Genomic DNA, 26,290 nt, shown 5'->3' on the forward strand with positions numbered 1-26,290 from the left:
CAAATGTGGAATTGATGGCGTGTGTGTGTTGACACATTTGCACTACCACCTGGGGGAGGTAGTATTGCTGATGAAAAGTTCCAGTTCTAAGCACAGAGTGCCAAACCGCCTACAGTGGAGTGCCCACAGAGACACCCATTTCAGAGAACACCAGTGCACGAAGTGAGTATTCTTTCTTGTTTTGTGGCCATTTCTTTGGTTAGATGAGTTTCTGAAATTTAAGCATTAGTGTCTGAACCCCCCCATACTGTTGGTTTTTTTTAAGATAAGGTAGAACTTAGATCCCACCGTTCGTACCTCCCAAAGGCTGTCTCCCATTTTCATGTGTCTCAAGACATTTTCCTGCCAATGTTTTACCCCAAGCCTCACCTTACCACTTGGGGACCAGTCTTTGCATTCCCTAGATGTGAGGCGTGCCATAACATTTTACCTGGAGCACACTAAGCCATACAAGAAATCCAGCCAATTGTTTGTGACCATAGCAGATAGGATAAAAGGGCTTCCTGTCACCTTCCAGAGGATCTCCTCATGGATTAAATCTTGCATTCGCACATGCCATGTCCTGGCAAAGGTCCCAGCTCCACCTATTCAATTCAGGCTAAGGCCTCAGCAATGGCCTTTCTTGCTCATGTCCCTGTCGAAGACATTAGGTGAGCAGCCACATTCATGTCTCGCTATGATATCCAACATCAGGCTAGGGATGCTGCTGCACTTGCAAACAGCAGTAAGGTGATTTCTGATCCCTCTGCCGCATAGCAGCTTGGGAATCACCTAACTTGGAATGCACATGATCAATCGCTTAAAGAAGAAAAGACAGCTATGTAACTTCTGTGACTTGTGTTCTTCGAGATGTGTTGCTCATGTCCATTTCAAAATCCTCCCATCTCCTCTCTGGAGTAGCTTGTGGCAAGAAGGAACTGAGGGAGGGAAAAGTTGGCAGGGGGCTATATACTTTGCCATACTGGCATCACTCTAGTGGTCTCCCCTACTACCTACAGATTCCTGCTAGGGAAAAGTTTTCCAATGACTATACAAGCGGTGCACTCACACCTAACTTGGAATGGACATGAGTAACACATGTCAAAGAACACCAGTTACGGAAGATACCAGTCTTTTCCCATGAAGCTACTTGCAAGTCCCTTTAGGTACACCAGCCTATTTTTCCATCCAGATCAACTGTATTTATGTGATGGAAGACTATTAGAACTAAAATCACCACTACTTAGGTTACACCTGGCTCCAAAGAGCCACCCTTTACCCTAAGTCAAGGTACGCTTCATATCTCACCAAAGATAACGCTGCCAGCTAATTATTTGAGTAAACTAAAGTTTGTTAACTCTAATCTTTTTTGTTAGATATTTGACGTTAAATTCAGGTAAAATATATTTCAGATTAATTAGAGTTTGTAAATGCAAAATGCTAGCAGAGATGGTGGGTTTTTTATAAGTCTCTGTAGTTTATGCAAAGAATACTGGAGACCTCAGTCTTTTGTTCAGATTTTTCCTTGTTAGAATTCATCAGTCAAGAGCTGTGGTATGTAAGAGGTACCAAAAGGTTTCCCTTTTTTCATCTTGACCATTTTTCTGTAAAAATCCTGGCTGTGACATGGGGTCAAGGAGTTCCTTGCTTAGGTACTGGGTGAAACAACTTCAGCAAGGAGGTACTCAGTTACCAGCCCTTCATTTGAATTGCAAATTTTACCTATATAATCTTTGTAGAATGTGTTAATATGAGATGTCTCTGAGACTGATTAGTAGGATCATTACAGGAGAGTTAATCTGTAGGCATTTCTCAGACTTACAACATGTTTGAGTTACAGGCATGCAGAAAAATCTCATAACTCCAGACACAATGTAAATACACATATTATAATATGACAGTAACATCCAGCAGACCACAACTTTTCCAATGATAGCTCACAAGGCATACTTAGTGCAAGATTTATCACAATTTTGTAAAAGTGGTGACTACACCAGTGTATTGCAGTACAGGCAGTCCCCGACTTACGCAGATCCGACTTATGTCGGATCCGCACTTACGAACAGGGCTTTCTCGCCCCGGAGGTCGAGGGAGCGGATTGTTACCTGCGATCTCCGGGGCGAGAGAGCCCCGTTCGTAAGCTGCTCCGGTGCCCCTGGTCTGCTGGAGACCGTCTCCAGCAAACCAGGGGCACCGGGCGGGTTCCCGCGCTTCTGAGGCTTTGCCAGAGCAAAGCCTCAGAAGCGCGGGAACCCGCCGCTGCTGCCGCTTCAGTCCCATGCCTGTGGTCTGCTGGGGACGGTCCCCAGCAGACCACAGGCACCGGGACTGAAGCCGCAGCCGCGGGGGGGTCCCGCGCCTCTGAGGCTTTGCCAGAGCAAAGCCTCAGAGGCGCGGCACCCCGCTGCCGCTGCGGCTCTGCTCCCCGTGTCCCTGGTCTGCTGGGGGGGGGGTGCGGCTAGTGTCCCCCCTCCCCCCAGCAGACCAGGCTTTTGTTTTGGACCCTGGAGCAGAGCAGCTAGGGCGCTGCTGATTGGTCCTGCAGCGCCGTTCTGGGCACTACTGGACCAACCCGGCAGCACCCCAGCTGCTCTGCCCCAGGTCCTGATTCAGCCGCTGCTGGTCAGTTTCAGCAGAGGCTGAATCAGGACGCCTGGGGCAGAGCAGCTGGGGTGCTGCTGGGTTGGTCCAGTAGCGCCGAGGAGCGGTGCTACTGGAGCAACCCAGCAGCACCCCAGCTGCTCTGCCCAAGGCGTCCCCAAGTCAGCCGCTGCTGAAACTGACCAGCGCTGACTACAGGAAGCCTGAGGCAGAGTTGCTCTGCCCCAGGCTTCCTGGAATCAGCCGCTGATCAGTTTCAGCAGCAGCTGACTTGGGGAAGCTTGGGGTTCTTAAGTTGAATATGTATGTAAGTCAGAACTGGCGGTCAGTTTCAGCAGCGGCTGAATCTGGACGACAGTTCCGACTTACATACAGATTCAACTTAAGAACAAACCTACAGTCCCTATCTTGTACGTAACCCGGGGACTGCCTGTACCTTTTTTATACAGAATCACAAACACATCTTGAAGAACTCCAGTCACAAGGTGAGTAATCCATTCATTCTGAAGAGTTCACCTTTCCTGGAAAGGTTAGTATTTTTAAAATAACATTAATTTGATGTTGTTCTTATTATTTTAGTAGTAACAAACTAAAGGAAAGTTTCAAACATTTTACACTATAGAAAACCGGGGGCATTAATTTGGTACATTTGATTTCTGAACTTTTCTATTAATGTTAAGTCAGACAGAAAATAGCACCTCATCCTCACAATCAGATCCAGGTAAAATACAGAGAAACACATCTTGGGTTCTATCTTTTTTTTTAAATTCTGGGGTTATTATAAAACCATTGTATGTCTCACTGACAAGTTTTTAAAATGAAACGTCAAATGAAAAACACACATTATTAAAAACTTCCTTACAAAAGAGAATGGGAGAACAGATGTGAAGATATTAATTTCTATGAAGCTTCCATACTGATGACCTGCAGGGGGATAATCTGTGCCTGAAATGCAGTTTGAATTGAATTATAAATCATTGTAGAACTGTAGTTTTCCCTCTTACTGTTTTTAGTAATGTTTCATAGAAGTAAGTCTGAGGTATTTTCAGGTATTGTAACATATAATCGATTACTTTTATCACACCTATCAAATGGGAGAAGTTGACTGTAAAACTTAGAGAAAATTAGAATTCTTTAAATAGAATTGAAAAGTTTATATAATAGGAATGTGTGTTGCTTTCTGTAATAACTGATAAAAGATTTTTCCTACATTGATAAAAAGTTCATTGAAAAAAAAGTTCATATTCATTATTTGTGAATATTCTCAGATTTAAAACACCCTAAATGGAAAAACCTTATCTTCTGCAAATGTGTTGATTTTTACAAAATATAAACTATGTTGATTTATAGTTGCGTTCTCCAGTGATATTTTTTTCTTACAGATTTAAGTTTTCAAGCAGCTTCTCAAATTTTCTCCACCCCTGTTTATAATGTCTTAAAGGTAATGAAAGGCATTTCTCAGAACTTCCCAATAAAGGCCAGGTATGACAAAATTGTTTATTATTGAGTATCAATTGTTTATTTATTTATGCTTGTGTTTGAATTTAATGAATATTTTAGAGATTTGGGTGCAATCCTGCAAACAGATAATCATGGTCTTGTACAGTTACTCTAGGAAGGAGTCCAAGTGACTTCAGTTAAAAGAGTAACTGTTAGAAGGACTGAGCTTAATGATTTTCCGTCTGGTTCATGGAGACCTTTATAAATTAAGGGTTCAATCCTTCAGACACTTGCTGTGTCTAGACTGCAGGGTTTTTTCAAAAAAAGTAGCCTTTTTTCGAAAAAACTTCAACTGTGTCTAGACTACAGCTGCGTTCTTTCGAAATTAAATCGAAAGAACGCGGCTTTTCTTTCAATGGCGGTAATCATTTCCCGAGGAATAACGCCTTTTTTTGAAAGTGTTTTTTCAAAAAAAGCCGTTCTTGAATGCAAACAGGGCTTTTTCGAAACAGAGCATCCAGACTTTCTGGGTGCTCTCTTTCGAAAAAGCGGCTCACTTTTTCGAAAGAAGAGGTTGCAGTCTAGATGCTCTCTTTTGAAAGAGGCTTTTTTGAAAGAATCTTTCGAAAAAGCCTCTTTTGAAAGAGGCTTGTAGTCTAGACGTACCCTTACATATGTGAATAACTTTGTTCATGGGTATGGTCCTGTTTCTCTCAGTGGGATTGGTGGATTTTCCAGGCTTCATCAGATCATCACTTGTCAGATGCATGGAGTGGAGACCTCTGTAATTTCCACTCCATTCATCTGATGAAGTGAGTTTTTGCCCACAAAAGCTTATGCCAAAATAAATCTGTTAGTCTTTAAGGTGCCTCAGGACTCCTTGTTATTTTATTCATACAATGTTCTCCTCAGTCCTCCACTATCCTCTCCCCTTCACATTTTTTCATAACCTGCCTCCTCCAAAAACATGACATTATGGCTAACAATGGTTGGGCACAGGGACAGTTAGTAATTTATTATTCACTTATCTTACTATAAAAAATCCTTTTAAGCATTGGAGATAACACATCCAAAATTATGTTCCCGTTCTGTTTTGTATCTACACAGTGCCCTGCATGACGGAGCACTAATTCTGATTGAGGCCTGTATGAGCTAATTTAATACAAATAATAATATAATGAACTGTAAACAATGCCAAATGTAGTCTGATTCACACAGAACCAAATTACTTTTTCTTAAAAAATGACTCGCTCCTCCAAGACTGAAAATATTGATACAGGGCCAGAATGGTATGTACTGTGTTGATGATTATACATCACACAGTTTTTTAGCCTAGTACATCCTACTTATTTAGTGGCTAAATTATTCCTCTGGCCAATTTAACTCTCAGTAATAATGTCGATCAATTATAGAAATACTTTATGATGGAGAAGATGTTATATAAGCTCAGTGTTTCTAAATGATGCTTATTGCTTGTATCAGGCTCTCTCAAAACTCTGCTTCAGAGCCAATTGCTTTCAGGCTTTAGCTTAATGATGTTTTTTCCCCCTAATCTTTGTTCTTCATTTCTCAATTGGGTGTTATGCTGGCATTTCTAAACCACTTAATTTTTCTTATGAATCCTTATGCTTATATTTTCTTTATTATAATTCTTCATTTATATATGTTTGCATTTTTGAAAAAAATCCTTCTATCTTGTTTCCATTTTTGCTCTTCTGCATTCAAAGTTTATACTTTAAAAATACCAGTTGATACTTATAGTAGGATATTCAGTGTATTTGTGTGTGCATAGAGATATTTATGGTTCTGAGGTTATAAAAGTTTTATGAGGATGACTGTATTATTCATGAGATGTGAAGGCATGAATAAGTATTCAGATCATCCCAAATATTTACTAATATTAATACCTTTATAAACCACAATCTAGTCTGTATTTTTCTAGCTCTCTATGATATAATAGACCCTGAGTTTCTACTCCTCACTTTCTTTAACAGTTGGAATGATAACTAATTACTAGCTGGAAATTTTGTGTTCTCTGTAGCTCTCATTTCTGTTTTTCCAATTTTATTCTTGTCTCATATAGGACAGTGCCTTCCTTAGAGTTGTCTTGCCATCATTTTCTTTCCTTAGAAATGTATTATCTGAAAGCATTGAATAAGAAAAAGCTAAATTAAAGGAAACAAAAAGCTCATCTGTACCCCTTGCAGCTATTGAGGCTTTAAGTTGTTTTGTTCTCACAATTAGGGTATGGCTACATTAGCCACCCTAGTTTGAACTAGGGTGGCTAATGTAGTCATTTGAACTTGCAAATGAAACCCAGGATTTAAATATCCCGGACTTCATTTGCATGTTCCGGGCGCCACCATATTAATGTTATACTAATTCATCTATCCTTTTCTTGAGTGCTAGAACAGGTTCATGATTTTTTTCTGTCAGCTAAATCTTAACAAGAAAGCTTTGCTTGTCCTTGGAAAAAAAAATCAGCTTGAAAGCCTCTAACAACCTCTTGAGGCAGCATAATGTGCTTCCTACACTTTCTCCAGTGGTCTTTCTTGGAGATGGATTATATTTTTGGAGGCATATATTTACATACATGAAATAAAGTTGATAAGATCTTCAACAACTTTCTTAAATGATGAAGGGGGCAAAATATGGTTGCTGCAGATATAGGAGAAATTTAATTTAAGTAAAGATATCCACTGTTAATAATACTTTGAACTTGCTATAGAGCATCTCCTGCAGAGATTCCAAAGCATGTTGGAATGCTAATTAAGCCCTGTTATGTGTGTGTTGTTACCATTTTTTAGTTGGGTAATTTGAGTTGCCGAAATGAGTTGGAAACATAATTTAGGTGGCTCAGTCCCCAAATACATTATCTAATGCCTAGACTACCTTTATAAGTGGTTGTTAATAACATTTTCCAGTGGCCTAAGGTCAGAATTAAGAACTTCAGACCACTTTGATTTAATTGCCTAGATATGGAGATAACTAACTTAAACGTCTACATTTGAAATTATGGACTAAGATGATATATCTTGGAAACTTTTGTAACTTCAGTATGTACAAAATGCTAGGTACACCCTAAAATTAACATAAAGAAGGTGGAATAATATCTTAGATATTGAAGCAGCTTTAGATTTGGTTTTTTTTTTAAAGCTGCTCACTGTACTCCTTAAAATAACATACATTATGTATGGAAGAACATTTGTTTAAATGTAGAATGTCTGAATAATACCAGTATTTTATTCCTACAGATCTTTGACCAGAATTCCTGTTAACCAGCAAATGCGAAACGAGATAGAGAAAAATCAGAAGGTATGCCTTTGTTTCTTGAATTATGCATACAGTGACAATCAAATTATACCTATGGAATATTTTTGTATTAATGTAGCAACTTTTAATTGATTTATAATAAAGAGGAGTAAATTATTTTAAATGTTGATCTGTTCTTAAATTAAAACAATTGATTTCAAATCCCTTCTTTTACTTCACTTTTCTTGTGTTTAATTCACTAATTATGCTCTGTCCTCAGTTAATGAAAAGACATGAGACTATTTTGTAAGTCTGCTCAGAAACCCAAATCTCATTGAAATGAATGAGAGTTTCAGACACTCATCTTGTTGGGAAATCAGGCCCTAATACCTTATGGAGTAGGCTTTAATCTTAACGCAGCTGTTGTAAGTTAAACATACATTAACAGGATAATTGCATATATACAATGTACATAGATTCTGTCCAAAAGATTACATAATTTATAAAGCATGTACTGCAAAAATTCTTATGCATAACATTCAGTCATCCAAAAGTTCCCATTCAGTTGTTCAAAAAAGTGGATTTCTCCTTTTTTTGCTTATGCTTTCAAAGTGTGACCAGTTGAGAGTGCCCTTATTTCTAAATGTTTCATAATGCTCCTTCATTCATTATCCCAAAATCAGTTCTTTTATGAACCTATTTGGTGGAGGAGTTGCCAGTTTTCCTGCAGGGTTCAAGAAAGAACTAGGTAACTTCATGGAGGTTAGGTCCATCAATGACTATTTGGTGTCCCCAGGGGCAGCCTGTGACTGTAGGCCGAATTGGCTGTTGCCTAGGGCGTCGCCATCAACAGTGCCCGATGATGACATCACGGGGCGCCCGGGGCGCCCAATGATGATGTCACTCCATTGACGGCCGTGCAGGCGGGGGTTCCGATCGCGCATACCGCATGGGGTGCTAGCTGCCGCAGCCCGCTTTAGGCCGCCCCTGGGTGTCCCTAACCTGTATCAGAGGCAGGGAATGGATACCAGGAGAGGAATTGCTTGATGATTCCCAGTTTTATTCCTTCCTTCTGAGGCATCTGGCACTGGCCACTGTCTGCAGACAGGATACTAGGTTAGGTGGACCTTTGGTCTGACTCAGTATGGCCATTTTTATGTTCTTATGACAGTGGTGTCCTCCTAAGGACTCTGCCCTCCAACCGTGCCCAGATCTCCATTTTCCTCCCTTCCAGGAGTGTCAGCAGTCCTCGGTCCTGGCAACCTGTTTCTGTGGCTGACCTGGGGAGTAAGCGGTATTTCAAAGGAAGGGTTTTATCTCGAAATAACCCCATTTTCTCTCTCGAAATAACGCTATTTTGAAATACCGCCATAATGCGATTATGCAAATGAAGTGCGGGATATTTAAATCCCCGCTTAATTTGCAGTTTTGGGTGTCTGCATTTGAATTCTTTTCTCTTGAGAGGAATGAAGTGTAGACATACCTGAAGTGAAGAAATATTCTCTGCCAGTTGCTTACTTGTTCCTCTTGGTCTCTTTTTATGCAATTTTCCTGAAAAAGAGAGATCAATATCACACAAAACTCAGAGCAGCTGCTTCTGCTGCTGCTGTTAAACATCCTTTGACGGATCTAGGGATGTATGTCTGAGACAGAAGTACAGGAAATATTAACAGAACAGCAACTGCATAGCAAGTTCTGTCAAATTCATAAAGGAGACAAATCAGGGGCAAACACAGAAAATAGTATTTCTTTAACTTTTTACAATTTTAGTTATTTCACAGGTTATGTGTAATATTAGAAAGTCACAGTTCTTTATACACTAGTGGGATTTTAAGTTTGACCTGTCTCTTAAATGTTGCAAAACTCAGGGTTTTTGCATTTAATAATATAGAAGCTTATTTCTGAAGAAGTTGTCTTCAGTGTTTATATACTACTTCTAGGTAGCAATTTAGAATATGCAATAAAGGTTTGTTTGACTTTGTGTGGAGAGAAAAGGGTATGGATAGTTTTTGAAAAATCAAGTGCCACTTTCCCATATAGCTGAAAAGTATCAATTTTCTAACAAGAGATAATAATAATGTTAACAAGTGTATATTATAAAATGAGTATAAATAATATTGTTTATATAGTTTTTTTCATTTGTAATAAGAATTCACAATATGTAAAATTATGTTTATAATAGGACATTGTCTATCTTTTCTGCCAAAATTCTGCTGAATTTTTTAAAAATGAAGGAGATTAGATTTTCCATGTATTCCACAAAATTTGCAGGTATTATGGTAGGATTTACTTTAAGTTCTAAATATGTGATTGTTTTATTATTGACATTCATCTTAGAAAACTAGCAATTTTTCTGTTTTCCCTATCAAGCATTTCCATGAAAAACTCAGAATTCAGCCTGGAGAAGCACGTTTATTTCTAAATGGCCTTCCTATTGACCTGGACATTCATGATCCATTTAGGTAAGAAATTCATTATTGAATGTATAAGTTTTACCGTTTGTAGAAAACAGTTCTTTTGTGTTCACAGTATTAGTCTGCTGCAGTGTTCTCTCTAAGCTGTGCGGTAGCACAGCCCCACAGCTGCTTAATGAGCCCTGCCCAACCAGGGGCTCAGGACTCGCACACAGAGCTGCCTAGCACAGGTAAAGGCACTTTTCCCTCAGGGACAGCAGCAGTTTCCTGCTGAAGCCAGAGCAGTGAGTCTCTCCCAGTTAGTAGGGAGGGGACATGTCCTTACGGGCTGAAGGAGAGTTGCTGCTCTGTCCTCAGAAGGGAGCTGCTGTTGTCATTGTGAGAGAAGTGCCCCTTTCCAGCCAGGCAGCTCCAAGTCCTGAGCCCCTGGCTGGGTGGAGCTCATTAAGCAGCTGAGAGGCTGGGCTGCCACACAGCTTAGAGGGAGTGCTGATCTCCTGTGTTTGTTAATTTGTTGTCAACTTTATCACCAGTATTACAATACAAATTCTTGTAGAGCAGTGGTTCTCAAAGTGTGGTCCATGGACCACTAATGGTTCGTGATCATCTTGCAGGTTGGCCAGTGGCTCAGGGCTTGCTCCCCACAGTGGGTAGCCTACACTGATGCTCCGACCCTGCCCTCCCCCCATGATGTTGAAACACGATCACCAACTTTCTACTGTAGGGAAGAGGGGGGGCAAGCCTCGTGGGTCAGATCTGGCTGGCGCAGGAAGGAAATATTTCTGTGCACTGCTGCTCTCTCTCCCCCTAGCTAGGGGAATGTCAGTGCAGGAAACAGCTTGCCTGGAGGTTTTCCCCACTGTTCCCATTGGCTGGAATCATGGCCAGTGAGGACAATGGGGGGCTGTGGTGCCTGGGAACTGGGAGTGGTGGCAGGCACAGAGCCAGGTAAGTGCCCTCCCAAACCCCTCATGCCCAGACTCTGCGTCTCCATCCCTCTCCAGCACCTTCCCTCCCAGAACTCATACCCTCAACCCCCTTAAATGGGCATACATTTAATCTGGGCCTCTATTATGGCAGTCCATTTTTTTAAATACTAAAATTATCCAGATTTTTGTCAGACTTTTGGAATGTGTGTTCCTGTATATAAAGACATATATTGTATAACTTGTATTTTGTTTTAATACAAAGTATTTTGGAAACTCTGAAACTGGAAGGAAAAGTGCTTCATGGACTTCATGAACTTGGAATCAAAGAGGAGGCCTTCAACAAATTTATTAGATTACAGATCCATCCTGTGGATGACATTTGTGCATTAGATATCCGTCACTCTTCAATAATAGTGAGTAACCAAGTAACTATTAATTTAAAAATTTTCATATATGATGGTGACAAAATTTGACAGTTTGTATTTTTGAATTATATGTCTTTTCTTACATATTTTTTGTTTTGTCAGCTTGAAAATATTAGTACAAATATTAATGTTTGTAGACAATGGAAAAAAATGTCAGTGAAAGAGATGATGTCTGTTTGTACAGCATGAACATGTCCATGTTACCTCAAGATGGGGCGCAGAGATAAAAATATCTGGGATCCATTAATGACTGTTTCTTGGAGCAGTTAGTTCTGGAACTCACAGGGAATTCCACTAGTTCAGAAGAAGTGTTAAATATCTCCTTTTACTACAACTGCCTTGTTGAACAATCATATCTACACTCAAAAAGAACCTTTCACCAGTCTATCTAAGCTCTGTACCAAATATGAATTTACCCTCACAGTACCTTTCTGTGGCAGATGACTGGAACCCATTTATAGATGAAAAACTAAGTTACAGAGATTTTCTGTCAATAGTTGCTTGTGACGGCCCTAGTGAGGCCCGCACTGATCCGGGGGAGATCTCGTCCCTCCTCCGGCCCAGAAGTCAGTACGGTGTCGCGTCAAGTCCTGGCAGCCCTGACGCCCAGCTTGCCGGAGCTGAGTGCGGCGGGATGTGTGTGGCCCTGTTGTGGAGGAGGAGAGGCCAAGCCATGCCAGCCAGACGCCGACGGAGTGGCGTAGCAGGCTGACCCCGGGAAACCCTCAGTGCGGGGCTCCTAGCATACAGCCCAACGACGTTGGGAGTGGGCACGCCGGGGAGACGGGGCAGAAAAGCAGCCGGGACAGAAGTGGAGGGGTGTCTCAGGGAACAGGAGTCGCCGACTGACCTCTAGGAGGATGGCTATTCCCCTGCGCTGGAGAATCAGGAGGGGACAGTCGGACCCCTGGAACACCGGAGAACACTGGAAGGGAACAGCGATAGGGTAAGCCCCCAAATCGTGCTGACAGACTCGGTGATCAGGGAGGGGGAGAGGAAGCAGCCCAGATCAGAGTGCTTCTGGCGCCCATGGGTAGACACGTTTCGGGACTAAACCCCATCTGCCGTGCAGCAGTGCGTTAAACCCTGCACTTAGGGCCCGGGCTGGGACCCAGTAGAGAGGGTGGGCCCGGGTCCCCCTTCCCCGCCGCTCTTTCGCCCTCACTCGTACACCCGTGAATGCTGGAGTTGGCCAACTCCGGAACTCAGGGCAGATAAACGCCGCCCCTGGGAGGGACCATCCCCAAGGGGAGAGGACCCCATAATACTAAACTAAACTGATGGTGGGTCCGCTGAACCCCCCTGCTTGGGCGAGAGGGGGCGCTCACATAAAACTCGTCACATTGCTCAATAACTCAGTGACAGTCAGGAATAGGATCCAGAAATTTTGACTCCTAGTCCACCGTTCTAGCCATTAAACGCTCCCTCCCCTTTTAAGCTCTGTCAAAGAATTTGATACAATTTGCATTAGAAGCCAAGTTTATTCATGGAAAAAACTGTAAAAACGTTAATCATTCCTCATCTGAAGGCACCATATTTCATTCTTTTATTTATTATCTTTACCCGGGCTTCCATGAAAAACAATTAAAGAACAGTCTGCAATGACAAATGATATATGTCTTTTAATTGAGGAAAAAATTAAAAAGCAAAAACCTCATGGAATGCTAAATTACCTCTTTATTGAAGACTAATGATAATTGAGCAAATTTTATTTATTTTTTGTGATATATATACACTATTGTCACAGTGTAGTGGATTGAATCCAGAAGAATAAGGGGTTATGCCACCTTCTGCCCTGTAACCTTGTGTGTCTCATCGTGCTTTGCTGGTGTAGCTACCAACCTCAGCTGCTCACAGGCAGCATGAAGGTCACACTCTGAGTGTTTGTGCACTAGACAGTCTGGTTCAGCATGTTTTACTGCAGTAGTCTGTCTGCAGCCCCACAACTCCACTCTCGTTTTCATCAATCTTGGTTACTATTTTCAGGGTGATCTGAGCACACTCTGTCCCACATTATTCCAGAACCTTGAGCTCTGCAATGTCCAGCCCTCTCCTGGACAATTCAAGGAGATAATGTGGTTAATTTGTTCCTTTGAAGATACAGAACACACTGCTGCTTATTACCTTAATCGGGGGTAAATACATGCTTACAACGCTGAGTTGGTTTAAGGCAGGGGTGGGGAACCTAAGGCCAAGGGGCTGGATGTGGCTCCTGGCTTGCCTGGATCCAGCCCTCAGGCCTGCCCCCAGCATTGAGGAGCCTGTGCTGGTACTCCAGCCCCCCCTGCCATCCCTACGAGGGTCTGGAACACACACAATCTACTAACCTGAGCACCCCTCCCCCAATGTTCTGGTGCGTGAAGGAAATGTCTCCTTTTCCATCAGGGGCCACCTCAATGAGGATAGTGAGGTACTGTGTGGCCCCTGACTGATTTTTCTGTGGGTCAGCAGCTCCCAACCCAAAAAAGGTTCCCTACCCCTGGTTTATGGTAACAATAAATTCATTAACAAAATATATGGTAAGAAAATAGAAAGTTACAAGTAAAGCAAAACAAAATATACCTCTAAAGGTCTATAATTTAATCTAGGCTTTGTTTATTATGGCTTCTCTCACTGGTCACTTTTTTCCCCAAGACATTGCTGATTTTCTTCTTAATCAGGACCTTCTTCAGTAGTACAAGATGCTGACTTTACTTGTCTTGTAGGTGAAAGATCTTTACCTAAGCAGTTTAGTCATCTATATTTGGTTCCAAAGACTTCAAACCCCTCTTGAACAACCCATCTTTGTCACCTTACAAGAACTCTAGCTTCTTAAGACTGCCCTGTGAGAGGTGTCAGAGTTGGCTTCTGTCCTTGCTTCAGTCTCCCAAAGTTCAATGAACTTGCTTCAAGAGTCAGGCTGACCTCAAGTTATTCTTCCTTTTCTGTGGACTTCCCATCCCATTGTTTGGTTTTTATGTAAACAGGGTTTCCTTTGCCTGTATAGTTAACATATATGAGACAAGTAGACAGTTGTGACATACCCTTCTGTCTGGGTAGACTGTACAGCCTTTTGTCAATGAATATCCATGATTCCTTAAATTGTTTTAATAAATAATTTTTACAGTGCTATTCATCCCCAGTGTGTCATTATCTTCAGAAAAGATTTTATTCACTCTTATAATACAGTAATATTGTATACCATCACTTGATTCAGTTTCTTATTGCTTGTAGTTAAGCCCTTTGTTATATAAATCAGTGCACTTTTTACATAGATTCTTCTGGAAGTACTTCCTCGGAGTAAAGTTTATTCAAGCAGTTCCAAAAACAACATGGAGTCTGCTGAAGAAAGAGTTTCTGTGGGAGGAGTTTTCCCACTTGTGTTTGCCAAAATGCAAAATGTTTTGTTCCCTGCCATCTCCTCTAGCTGTCTTGATGAACCTGTTTATTATTTACATGTAAATTGAGGTAAACACATATTCCTTTGTTGAAAACATACCTAAATTATACACTTCCGTTATAATTGGGTCATATGTTCATAACATTTAATAACAATCATGTACATACATCACAGAAGAAAACGATTGATCTGTGAGTTATTAGTTTTCAAAAGGCATATTTTGTATGAAGATTATTACAGTGATGTGTAAGATGTGAATGTGGGGTGTTTAGTGGCACAATATATATCGGGGTGGGCAAAATCCTGCCCGCAGGACTGGCCCGTTCAGCTGATTAGCAAAGTGTGCATACTTAGAGCTGGCAGCGTGTGTTCAGCTACCCCTTCCCCACCTGGCTGCAGCCTGCAACTGAGCTGTGCACATGATTCTCCTGCTAGTTGTGCGGGGGGGGGGAGAGTGTGCGTGGAGGGCAGAGGGGAGTGCTGAAGTCAGGGTGTCCCCTTTCCCCTGGACTCCATCTCTGCAGACCAGGGGTCAGGGAGAGGAAGACACACAGCGAAAGTGCTTCAATCTGAAGCATGGATGGTAAGTGACTCCGAGGAATGCCTGTATTAAGAGGCAGTGCACTGTTTCTAAAATTTCAGTGTGCATCCATGGTGGTCTGTGCTTGCTCTCTGTCTCTCTCTTCCCCCCCGCCCATACCTCATCTCTGCAGAGCAGGGGAGGGGGCAGACAATAGAGCAGAACAGCTTTCCCTGTCTTAAAGAGACAGAGCATGGCTTCTCTCAGAAACTTACCCAGCAGCAGCCAGCACAGAAACTCTGTGTCCCTGGCACACAGAGTCTGTGCCACGCTGTCTCTGTGCCACACATACTTTCTCAGTCTCTGTGCCACACACAGTCTTTGTCACAGATTTCTGTCTCTCACACACAGTGTCTGTTGTACTCATCTCTCTCTCTCTCTCTCTCTCTCTCTCTCTCTCTCTGTAGCCCCAGCTCCACCTCTTCCACCTAATGCCCCACGCCTTCTGGAGGGCCTTGAGCCAGCCCAGAACCACGTACAAAAATTCATGAAGTGGTTTCCTGGCAAAAATAATTGCCAACAGTGCCGGCTTTAGGAAGTGCGGGGCCCAATTCAAACCTTTTTGGCGGGGCCCCACCCACCCAGGATTTTTTTGTTGAGCAAAATAAAACAAAAAACCACCCACACACAAATATCACATCAGAAGTAGATCTGATCAAAATGTATATCAATATAGTTGAACATTTAAAAAAAATGCCATCCTTTATTATGTAGAATTTTACACAAAATTAAATCAGTTGCCTTAAGTGTAGGTCAAATATTTTCAATTGCAAACTATCCAATTTTTTCAATCAAATTTAAAGTTTGATTTTTAAAAAGTTACCAGAGAGCGTTGCAGTTTTCTGTTACATTGATTTACTTTTTAAATAGCAAAAATGGAGTCTTTGTTAAGAAAATGTCAGTTCTGTGGTCAAATTCCATTCCTTAGTGATTTCAGCACCAATGATTTCACTAGGTAATATGGTGCCTCACCACCATTGCCTCCTTTGCACTGCTCTTCAACACATTGCCTGCATGTTGAGTCCAAGGTCAGTCTACACAAGATTTTATCAATGATTTTTGCTCAAGTGATCACTGAAACAAGACAAGGACTCTCAATTGATTCTAGTCAGCTCTGCCTTTAAACACTGGATGTAAAGTGTCAGATATAATTGAGGATTCCCAAATAGACTCTACAGCACCTGAAATAAAACCTGTTTCCATATTCTGTGACTTTCAGTTAGATGTGACTCACTATCCTCTGCTTAGTGTTCAAGTTATGGCAGACCCTAAGCCAGGTCATATTAAGTTCAGGTTTTTTACCTTTTAATCCTACAATATGGATAACAACATTTCATTCTCCCAGCTCCAAGTATTAAGTGAATTTCAACCCAAAAGAGTCAAAATTGTTCACCTTGACACAGCAAGTGTGTCTACTGATCTCTGTGGTAAAGTAGGTTGTCTGTATAAATAAGGTCTGCTCCTGAAGCCTTTTCCTACAGTTGATTAACAGATGGCAGTAGATAGCTCATTCAGACCACTGGCTGATAATAGTTAGTCACCCTGACCAGTCATTAACCATAGTCATGGACTCACCGTACTCTCCATTGTCTCTATGATTCTCTAATGACAAAAAAAGGAGAGTGGAAAGGGAAACTGAAGGGAGAGACCTCTCTACATTCACCAGTCAAAGAGCAGTATTGCCAACCCAAAAATCACAAGGAACGCCTACACAAAGTTATGAGACTGGTCTACAAATCATAAGATTTTTTAAAAATAAAACATGTTGGATTTTTATTGGTCTTTTGTTTCTTGAGTATTTAGGGTTCATGTTTTTTAAAGCTTTCCTCCTTAGCTGTAAGGCCCAGAAGTATAGAGAACTTTTTTTAAATGAAAGCTGAGATTCCTGCATAATCAATTGACTCCAGACCTTTAGAAAAACACCAAATGTTTTGAGACTCATGGTAAAACAATAGAGGAATTTTTGTGAGTCCATGCTTTTCCCACAGTATAAATTTAAAAAAAACCAATATCTTCTCCACTAAACATCCTAATGAGATACTACAAATGAGGAACTGAATTCAACAGCTCCTGATCTGAACAGGTATCAACCTAGTGTTTCATATTTGAGATGGGTTACCAAGAATCATACATGATAATATGAAATCTTTCCACTGTCAAGTCAGCATATTCACAAAGCACCTATAATTTTGATCCATGCATTTATTGGATAGTGAAAGAGAAAGGAGGGGAATTAGTGTAGATAAATGTTCAAATTAAAAAAAAAAAAAAAAAGCCTGAAGGAATTAGGACTGGGCTCCTACATCTCACGTTCAGAACTGACTAGGACACTTATCACCATATTTTCAAAGGTGTGTAAAGATTAGATAGGTATCTTTGAAGATCCGAGTTGGCAACTGTCTCTTTAGGAGCTTAATTACCTTTGAAAATCTGAGCTTAGATTTCCAAGTCCAATTTTCAAAAATGACTTTAGTCACTCTCAAGTGCTTTTGAAAATTTTAACTGGAGGCCTAAAATGACAAACATAGACAAAAGGCAGGAGATATGGTATTCCTTTTAAAAACGTGACACATCTATTTTTCACTAAATTTTATATTTTTCTCCCAGGGGCAACTGACCCTTCCGGTCCCCTCACTACGCCGCTGCCCCCCCTCCTGCAGATCTATCATCTTATGCATGTGCAAGATCTGTGAGAGCCATCCCATGACTCTGCAGTTAGTGTCTGCCGGCTTCTGGGTGGTGTCTCAATGCTGCCACATTCACCTCCAAAGAGGGGGCTTCCCAAAGCAGGTCTTTGCTGCAGACCCCCAAGGCATCCACAGGTCCAGTCTCCATTCAATGGGCCCACTTCCCAGGGCTCATTGATCTTGGATCTGGCTTCCATCCCCTCTCCAACCTTTGCAACTGCCCAGAGGTGCTCACCTTCCGCCTTTTCCATTCCCGTCTCATTCACCCCACATGGACAGTTTCTGCCTCACATGTCCTAGGGACTGTTCTACCAAGACGTAATACAAAGTTTCCATGTAAAAGGACTCACTACAAAGCCAAAAACTTCAATGAGAGAATGATTAATACAGAGACGTGTCTACATCTGCTACAGGGAGACACCTCTGCCTGCCTCCACCCCTCTCCCCCAGAGTCTACAGCCCCATTGCAAAGCGGGAGAGTGGAAGGAAAGAGGCTGAGGCCCATCAATGGGACTGAAGCAGTCATGAGCAAGCCATGCCCAGGAGCCATTCTCCTGTCCATTGCTGGTGCTGTGTTGCTTCAGGCACGCTGAAATGCAGTCACCTCTAGGGTGGGCTGGATAGCTGTTTAACACTTGCACAAGGTTTCAGGCAGGGGGCAGTGCAAGCTGCCTTCCTGCGGAGCCCCCATCAGAACTACTGTGCCCTCCTGGCTTAGGAAAAGAATAAATAGCAGTATTGGAAATTAACCTGCCCAGTCTCAGGTCCTCTAGGCAGGGAATGAGCCATCTACATTAGGCATCAGCAGGAATATCATGTCCAGTTCTGGGTGCCACATTTCAGAAAACGTAGAGAAACTGGAAAAAGTCCAGAGATCAACGTAAATGATGAAAGGTCTAGAGAACATGAGATATGAGATAAGGCTGAAGAAATTGGCCTTGTTTACCTTGGAAAAGAGTAGACCGAAAAGGGAGATGAGAGCAGCTTTCAAGTATCTAAAAGAGTATCATGAGGAGGAGGAGGAAGAAAAATTGTTCTGTTTGGTCTCTGAGGTTAGGATGAGAAGCAATGGGCTTAAATTGCAGCAAGGGAGGATAAAGTGGACATTAGGAAAAACTTTCTGCCTGTCAGGGTGGTTAAACACTGGAATAAATTGCCTAGTGAGATTGCAGAATCTCCATCACTGGAGATATTTAAGAGCAGGTTAGACGGACACCTGTCAAGAATGAGCTAGGGCAACTCAACTTTGAAAGACCCAGGCGCCACACTGATACTTACAGAAGATGCTGAGGGCCTCAACTTAAGTGTGGTTGCATATGCAAGCAAATATATACAAATAGCTTCTCTCACACTGACAGGCATGAATACAAAGATTAAAGGCAACACAACACACAAGCCCCGTTTAAGTCAGTTCTGCTGATATTAATAAAATGCAATATTTACCTGATTTCTACCCATGTGACAGCACTTTTCATGAGCAATGACAGTCCAAGAATTTAACTATTAAAACACATATCAACAGACGATCATTACACTGACTACTTTTTTGTTTCGGCTCCCACTCACCAGCCATGTATTGATCCCCACATAAACCCAAACTGCACCGCGAGGCACAAACAAACTGGCTGTGGGCAGCACAACGAGTTAATAAATACTTTATAAACCTTTACCTTTTATCTCTGCTGCCATGTCTACTCTCCTTGCTCCATCATCTCCCCTGGTGCCTGCTGCCCCCCAACTCCTCACCCTCCTCTGCTGTCCTGATTCCTGCCCTTCTCACTGCCCTCAGCCCTCCTGCGACCTGCCCCCCTCCACCAGCGCTTCTCTCCCCCCTGTGCCCTCTCCTCCAGTAGCCCCACTCTGATCATGTGAGCTAACCCACCTCATCCCCTCTTCCAACACCTCCATCTACACACCTGCCCTGCCTCTCTCCTCTGGTGCTGGTCCCTCCCCTGCAAGTGTCTGCCCTTCTGCTTCACCCCCAGAATCCCCTGGCACCTGCACCTTCCTTTAGCCCTGCACCCTCCTGGTGCTTCCCCCTTCTCCTACTGCCCCTGCCCCCTTTGCCCTCTTTTTCCTTTATACCCACCCCCTCACCACTCTTTGCCCCATCCCCCTCCTGCCCCTCTGTGCCCTCACACATGCCATGCCCCATCCCCACCCTTCTCATGCCCACCCCTTCTTTCAAACCTTCTCCCAGCACCGCCTCCTCTAGCCCCCAATGCCCTTCCCCTTTCCTCTCCTCTCCCAGCATCACCCTGTCCCCCCTCCCACTGACACCTCCCCTCCTGCCCTGTCCCTCATTGTCTGTACTTGACCCCCTGCCATTTGTCTCTCCTGCACCCCGTCTCTTGGTGCCTTCCCCTGCCCTCGCCCAAGCTCCTTCTCCTTCCACCGCTCCCCCTCCGCCCCCTGTCTCTGCCCGAGCCCCTCCCCTCCGCCCCTTCCCTCCGCACCCGCTCAAGCCCCTTCTCTCCCCCCCCCCGCTGCCGCCTCTCCTCTCCTCCCCCCGCCCAAGCCCCTTCCCGCCGCAGAAGCCCGTTTCCTACCTTCTGCCTTCCACGTTGCGGGGCTGGAGTCTGCGCTCAGGCCCCGGAGTCTGAACCCAGAGCCAGCGGGGCCCCACAACATGCCTCCCATGAGTTTTAAAATCCCAGGCTGTGACGTCACGTCATGCCTGGGCGTCCTACCCGCCCACGTGCAACGCCATGCGTGGGCATCAGCAGACGGTGAGGAGGAGCCGCGCACGGCGGGGACAGTCCGGGGCCGAGGGGGACGCTCTGGGGGCGGGGTGGAAGCACGCATGGGGGGTCTGGGCCCTGCTCCAGGCAGAGCTGGGGAAGAGACCCAGCTCCACATATTGGTGGAGCAGGGCCCCCGGCTCTGTAACTCGCCGGCACTCCTGGGTTCAGGGGCGCGGGGCCCCCTTAGGTGCGGGGCCTGATTCAACTGAATTGGTCAAATCGGCCTAAGGACGGCCCTGATTGCCAAACCCTGATTTATATATTCGCATGGGTGATAGAATATTTATTTTACATGTTGAATCTCTGAAAACCAGTACTCTCCAGTACGGCAACATCCATGGTCCAGTAGGACCATGACTGCTCCAGGACCAGAAAGCCCAGGAGCCTAATGATAGGAGGGCCAGCAGTGGGACCAGAGCCCCATAAAAGTGCTGGGGCCAGGCTGGAGAATCCCAGCAGCCCGCAGCATCATGAGGCCAGAGGAAGAACCTTGGCTACCTGCAACACCACATAGATGAATTCTGACAGCCCATGGCAGCGTGGAGCTGCAGAAATCTGGATGCCCATGGTAGCACGGAGCCAGGGAAACGCAGCAGCTTGGAACCAAGGGCTGGAGAATTCTAGCTGCCTGCGGCAGCATGGGGCTGCGGAAACATGGATGCCCCATAAGCGCGGGAACAGGGAACCACAGCAGTGCAGGGCCAGGGGCTGAAGAACATCAGACACACATGACAAACCGTTGCCAGAAGACCAGTGGCAGCAGGATGGACAGCCTGGCTGAAGGGAGCACAGAATAGAGGAGGTCAGAGGCAGAGAGCCATCTGGCTTCAGGCAGGTGGCAGGGGATACTTCTCCTGGTTCATAAAAGTCTCTTGTTTTGGGACCGGTCAGGTTCTGATGTTGCCCGACCAGGGAAGTCCAACATGTACGTGTTTTACCTTTTCTTTTATGAGAGAATTGAAATTTGTTTTACTCACTCTGTAGCTCAGAATTATAATCACATCTTTCCTCAGTTTGTATAAAGATAATCGTAATTAAATATCTCTTTTTCCCATTTCCTTGTTCCTGTTAAGTCAGTATTTCATAACATATCTTATTTCAAAAACCTGTGAGTCTTATTTAAAGAAGAAAACTTAAAAGTATTATTATTTCTTGGCACTTTCAGGAAATTTGATATGCTAGCTGTATCATTAATCATTATATGCCATCATACTTTACCACAGGTAATAAAATTCTGATTTTTAAACAAGTCCCACTAGCCCAGGGGTGGACAAATTCCAGCCCTGGGGCTGGATCCAGACTGCAGAGTTAGTCCCTGGCGCTCCCACACCTCCATATTTACTTGCGCCTCTGCAGGTATCGGAGGATCGCAGCTCTGGTTGGCTGTGAATGGCTGTTTGCGGCCAACACGAGCAGCAGGAAGCAGTGTCCCAGTCCATGGTGCTTCTTGCTACTCGCATTGGCCATGAATGGTGATTCGCAGCTAACTAGAGCTGCGACCCTCTGATACTTGCTGAGATGCTGGTAAACATAGTGGCTATGGCTCGCCAGGGCCTAATCCTGCCAGCTGAGGGTTTTTGTTGCCCACCCCTGCACTAGCCTATCTTTATATATTTCAGTAGCATACTCAATATTGCCTTGATCCAACAGAGCAGTTAAACACAAATATTTTTTTAGCAGAGATCAAAACGTTTTAAGCATAAGTTTAAACATGGATCTCAATAATAATAAATAGAAAAATTGTACTTTGGTGACAACTTCAGTTTATTCAAATAAACTTATATTAGGCCAGGTCTGCAATACAGGTTGAACCTCCCAAATCCATGGCAGGGCCACGGATGTTGCTGGACTAAAGAGCCCCAGAGGTGGGAGCAATGAAGGGGTTGAGGAGTCCTGGCTAGCCCAGGTGGCATATGGGGAATCACCAGAGTTAGTGGAGAAAGATTGTTGGGAAAACCCATCCCCAGCTTGGGAGCCCAAGAGCTCCCACCCTGGCGAAGGAACCCCCCCAGCATCACCTGAGCCATGTGATTAGGGAGTCCCAGTCCCAGCCAGGGAACCCTTGGCTACAGCTGGGCTTCTGGTAACTGGGCAGCCCTGGCCAGGAACCCCAACAACCCCCCAGTGGCAGAGGAATCCCCTGGCTGAAGAGGGGCTGGCAGAAGTGGGCGGCAAGAATCCCCAGCAGTGGCTGGGTAGGCAGATAGCCCCAGCTGGGGAAACCCTGACTCTGGAGGGCCGGCGGCAGGTGACCCCTGCCAGGAGCCCAGAGAACATCTTGCGGCAGCAGGGGATGGCCACGGCCAAAGGGTGTCCATCAGCGGCCAACTGGTGCCCACCGGGAACCCCAGGAGACCTCAAAAATGAGGCTTAAGGGTTACTTCGAGGGAAGAGTTTTATCTCGAAATAACCCCGTTTTCTCTCTCAAAATAGTGCTATTTTGCAATAGCACCATAATGCAATTATGCAAATGAAGCACGGGATATTTAAATCCCCGCTTCATTTGCAATTTCAGGTGTTGGCATTTGCATTCCTCTCTCTCGAGAGGAATGAAGTATAGACATATCCTTAGAAAGAAATTGGTCCTTTTTACTTGCTCCACCGGATTTTGCAAGAAAATTGTGTATTTGTTAACATGTCTTTGGCTATAGATATTTGAGCCAGGTAAACCTTTGTGGCCTTTTTGAACTACATACTTGCTTTGTTTTCCTTTTTAGTGGGTTAATAACATAGAAGAAGATAACATCTATAACAAATGGCCCACAAGTTTTAAGGAACTGCTTAAGCAGACATTTCCAGGAGTTATACAGCAGATTAGGCGCAATTTGTATAATTTGGTAAGTTTTAAGTTACTTACATTCATATGTTGTTGCCTTGTGTATGAAGAGAACTATGTGTGGATTGATCTTATGTTTTATGAGGAAATTTATAGCACTGGATTTAGTTTTAGGTTAATTAGAAATTCACATTTTTCATTTAGGTCCTTGAAATCTGAGCTATAATTTTTCTATTGGTTAAATATTATATGAATATCAGGCTTGATCTTCAGAATTGCTTAATTTCTGCTGATGCTTTTAACAATAGATGTGGTTCTGAGTGCTCAGTTCTCCTGAAAATCAGACCTTTTTAGTACAAAAAGCATTACATTTCAGTTAAATTGTTATCAGAATTACAACTAATGTTAAATTGTGTACTGTATAATAAAGACTGCTTAATAACAGAGATTTTTTTTAATTTATATGTATAAAAATCATGTAAAATGTCACTATAAATGTCACATTGCCCAGTATAGTTTCTCATGTAAAATAATAATAAGCAAAGATATTGGCTTTGCCCAATTCTTCTTATTCAAACACTTTCTCGTGTGCAGGAGTTGAGGGGCAGAGTTATAGTTTACACATTAAACTTGATTCTAGATTTCCTGGGCCTAGTTGTCATATTAGTTGTCTGTGGGGAAGTTAACTTGTGTGATCTTAAAATTCAGACTTTGTATTCGGGTAATAGAGATTTTTTTAATCAGACACTTTTATATTAGGGAACACTTTAATCTCCTGTCTGTCTTTTTTATTCCCATCCTGGCCAAACTTCAGTATATGTATCAGGTTCCTGCTTGTATTATACAGTACCATGCTGATTTACACTATCAGGTCACCTTGATATCTTCCACAGAGAAAGGTCACAGAGGAGCAACCATTATCATTAAAGTTCAAAGGCATAAAAATTAACACCACCTTCCCTTAGAGATGAACAGGAATTTGTGTTGCTGAAATAAGGAGGTGCAACGGTGACAGGTTAATCTACGCTATACACGGCAGCCTGACTATAAATTGCCCAGTATACATTCATTCCACACTGAAGTACAGGCAGTCCCTGAGTTACGGGGATCCGACTTATGTCGGATCCGCAGTTACGAACGGGGCCCGTCTCCCTGGTCTCCAGCAGACCAGGGAGAGGAAGCAAAGCGGCGGAGCACGCGGGCAGTGGGACAGCTCAGACGTGTCTGGGCTGTCCGCTGCCCACGTGCTCCTTGGCTTTGCTCTGCTTTGCTCCCCGTCTCCCTGGTCTGCAGACCAGGGGGACGGGGAGCAAAGCCGCGGAACACGCGGGCAGTGGACAGCCCAGACGCGTCTGGGCTGTCCGCTGCCCGCGTGCTCCGCGGCTTTGCTCTGCTTTGCTCCCCTTCTCCCTGGCCTGCAGACCAGGGAGACGGGGAGCAAAGCAGAGCAAAGCCAAGGAGCCCGAGGGCAGCAGGACAGCCACGGCGTGTCTGGGCTGTCCCGCTGCCCCCGTGCTCCGCGGCTTTGCTCCGGACGCCTGTGGTACAGCAGCTGGGGTGCTGCCGGTTGGTCCCGTAGCGCTGCTCTGGGCGCTACTGGACCAACCCGGCAGCACCCCAGCTGCTCTGCCCTAGGCGTCCCCAAGTCAGCCGCTGCTGAAACTGACCAGTGGCTGACTACAGGAAGCCCCTGCCCCGGGCTTCCTGGAATCAGCCGCTGATCAGTTTCAGCAGCAGCTGACTTGGGGATGCCTGGGGTTCTTAAGTTGAATCTGTATGTAAGTTAGAACTGGCATCCAGATTCAGCCGCTGTTGAAACTGATCAGTTTCAGCAGCGGCTGAATCTGGACGCCAGTTCCGACTTACATACAGATTCAACTTAAGAACAAATCTACAGTCCGTATCTTGTACGTAACCCAGGGACTGCCTGTAGTTGATACTTGTAGGAACCTTTGTGTTATAAGTCCTTCCATTGCCCACTCTTAAGTTGCTCAACCTCCTCCTCCCCCCCCCTCCAATTTGCACAAATGGAAGTTACCCGCAGGGGAAAAAAATCCCGCTTTAAATTGTTTTGCTATAAATCCAAGTTTTTTTGAACAGATGTTAGACTTATAGCATGGACAGCCTGTACAGACATAATCAGTGAGAGTTAAAAGGAATTTAAGTACAGCACAGAGTAATTTAGGAAGATCAGCTGGTTCCACTTACTGAGAAAAATAATTCATTGGTAATTCCATTGATTTGTGAGATGAAATTTTCACACTCTAAAACATTTTTGTGCTGTCTCAGATAGAAGGAGAGTAAACCGGGATTAGAATGCAAAGTTGCTGCAGTCCAGCAAAATGAGTCTGAACTCAAAGGGCTAATGTGGTTTTGGAAAGAAGAAATGGAGGGAAGCCTGAGTTGCTTCCATTGTGGTGAAATAAGTAACACTAACTGCTGGGAGTGCCCATGTTTGGGAAATTCTATTTTATATATTATATTGTATATAAAAATCACATTAAAAGAATGCAAAGTTTGCAAAGTAAAGCACTTAACAGTTAGGACATCCTGGAATTAAGGATGCACAAGCATTTTCCCTTCTCTTAGTTCCTATGTCCAGTGCCCTGTGGCTGTGAGGAGAAACAATTGCAGGCAAAGTCCTCCTCAGTCCATGAACCCCTTGTGTTCAACATGCTCATTGTAAACACAAGTTTTGGAGAATTGTCTACTGAGTAGGTGCAAATTGAGACTTACAGAGGTTCAAAACTTGACATTTGGGTGGATTTTCATGAGATTGGAAAAAACACTTCCCTGATGATATGGCTGTTCCCTTATTAAAATTCAGATCTCTGCAACAAAGGTACTACAGCTTTTCAGTGAAATGGTTGTACTTTTGTAACATTGGTTTTGAGCTTAATGAGACAAATACTTGGCATAAAAACATTCAGACCAAGTACAACAAAGTCATAAGCAACTGAAAGTATGGTCTTATAGTGGAAGTGTGAGACATTCCCTGATTTTTGTTGTTCTTAATCGTGCAGTCTTAAAGGTACATTCCATTATCAAAGTTATTTCTGCTCCATGTTAATACATAAAATATTG

At 43.6% G+C, this 26,290-nt stretch overlaps 1 protein-coding gene across 6 annotated transcripts in view; it reads left to right on the forward strand.

Annotated features, from left to right (window-relative positions):
• UGGT2 (UDP-glucose glycoprotein glucosyltransferase 2) overlaps nt 1–26,290 on the forward strand; it is a 188,636-nt gene that overhangs the window by 47,452 nt on the left and 114,894 nt on the right. For all 6 annotated transcript variants that reach the window (XM_075918810.1, XM_075918804.1, XM_075918807.1 and 3 more), the window contains 5 exons: nt 3,963–4,062; nt 7,275–7,335; nt 9,643–9,734; nt 10,878–11,028; nt 23,148–23,267. In XM_075918810.1, coding sequence (XP_075774925.1) covers nt 3,963–4,062; nt 7,275–7,335; nt 9,643–9,734; nt 10,878–11,028; nt 23,148–23,267 — 524 coding nt within the window. The remainder of the gene's footprint in view (nt 1–3,962; nt 4,063–7,274; nt 7,336–9,642; nt 9,735–10,877; nt 11,029–23,147; nt 23,268–26,290) is intronic.

This window comes from Pelodiscus sinensis, chromosome 1 (genome assembly GCF_049634645.1).
Source record: "Pelodiscus sinensis isolate JC-2024 chromosome 1, ASM4963464v1, whole genome shotgun sequence".
In the NCBI taxonomy this organism is placed as follows: Eukaryota; Metazoa; Chordata; order Testudines; family Trionychidae; genus Pelodiscus; species Pelodiscus sinensis.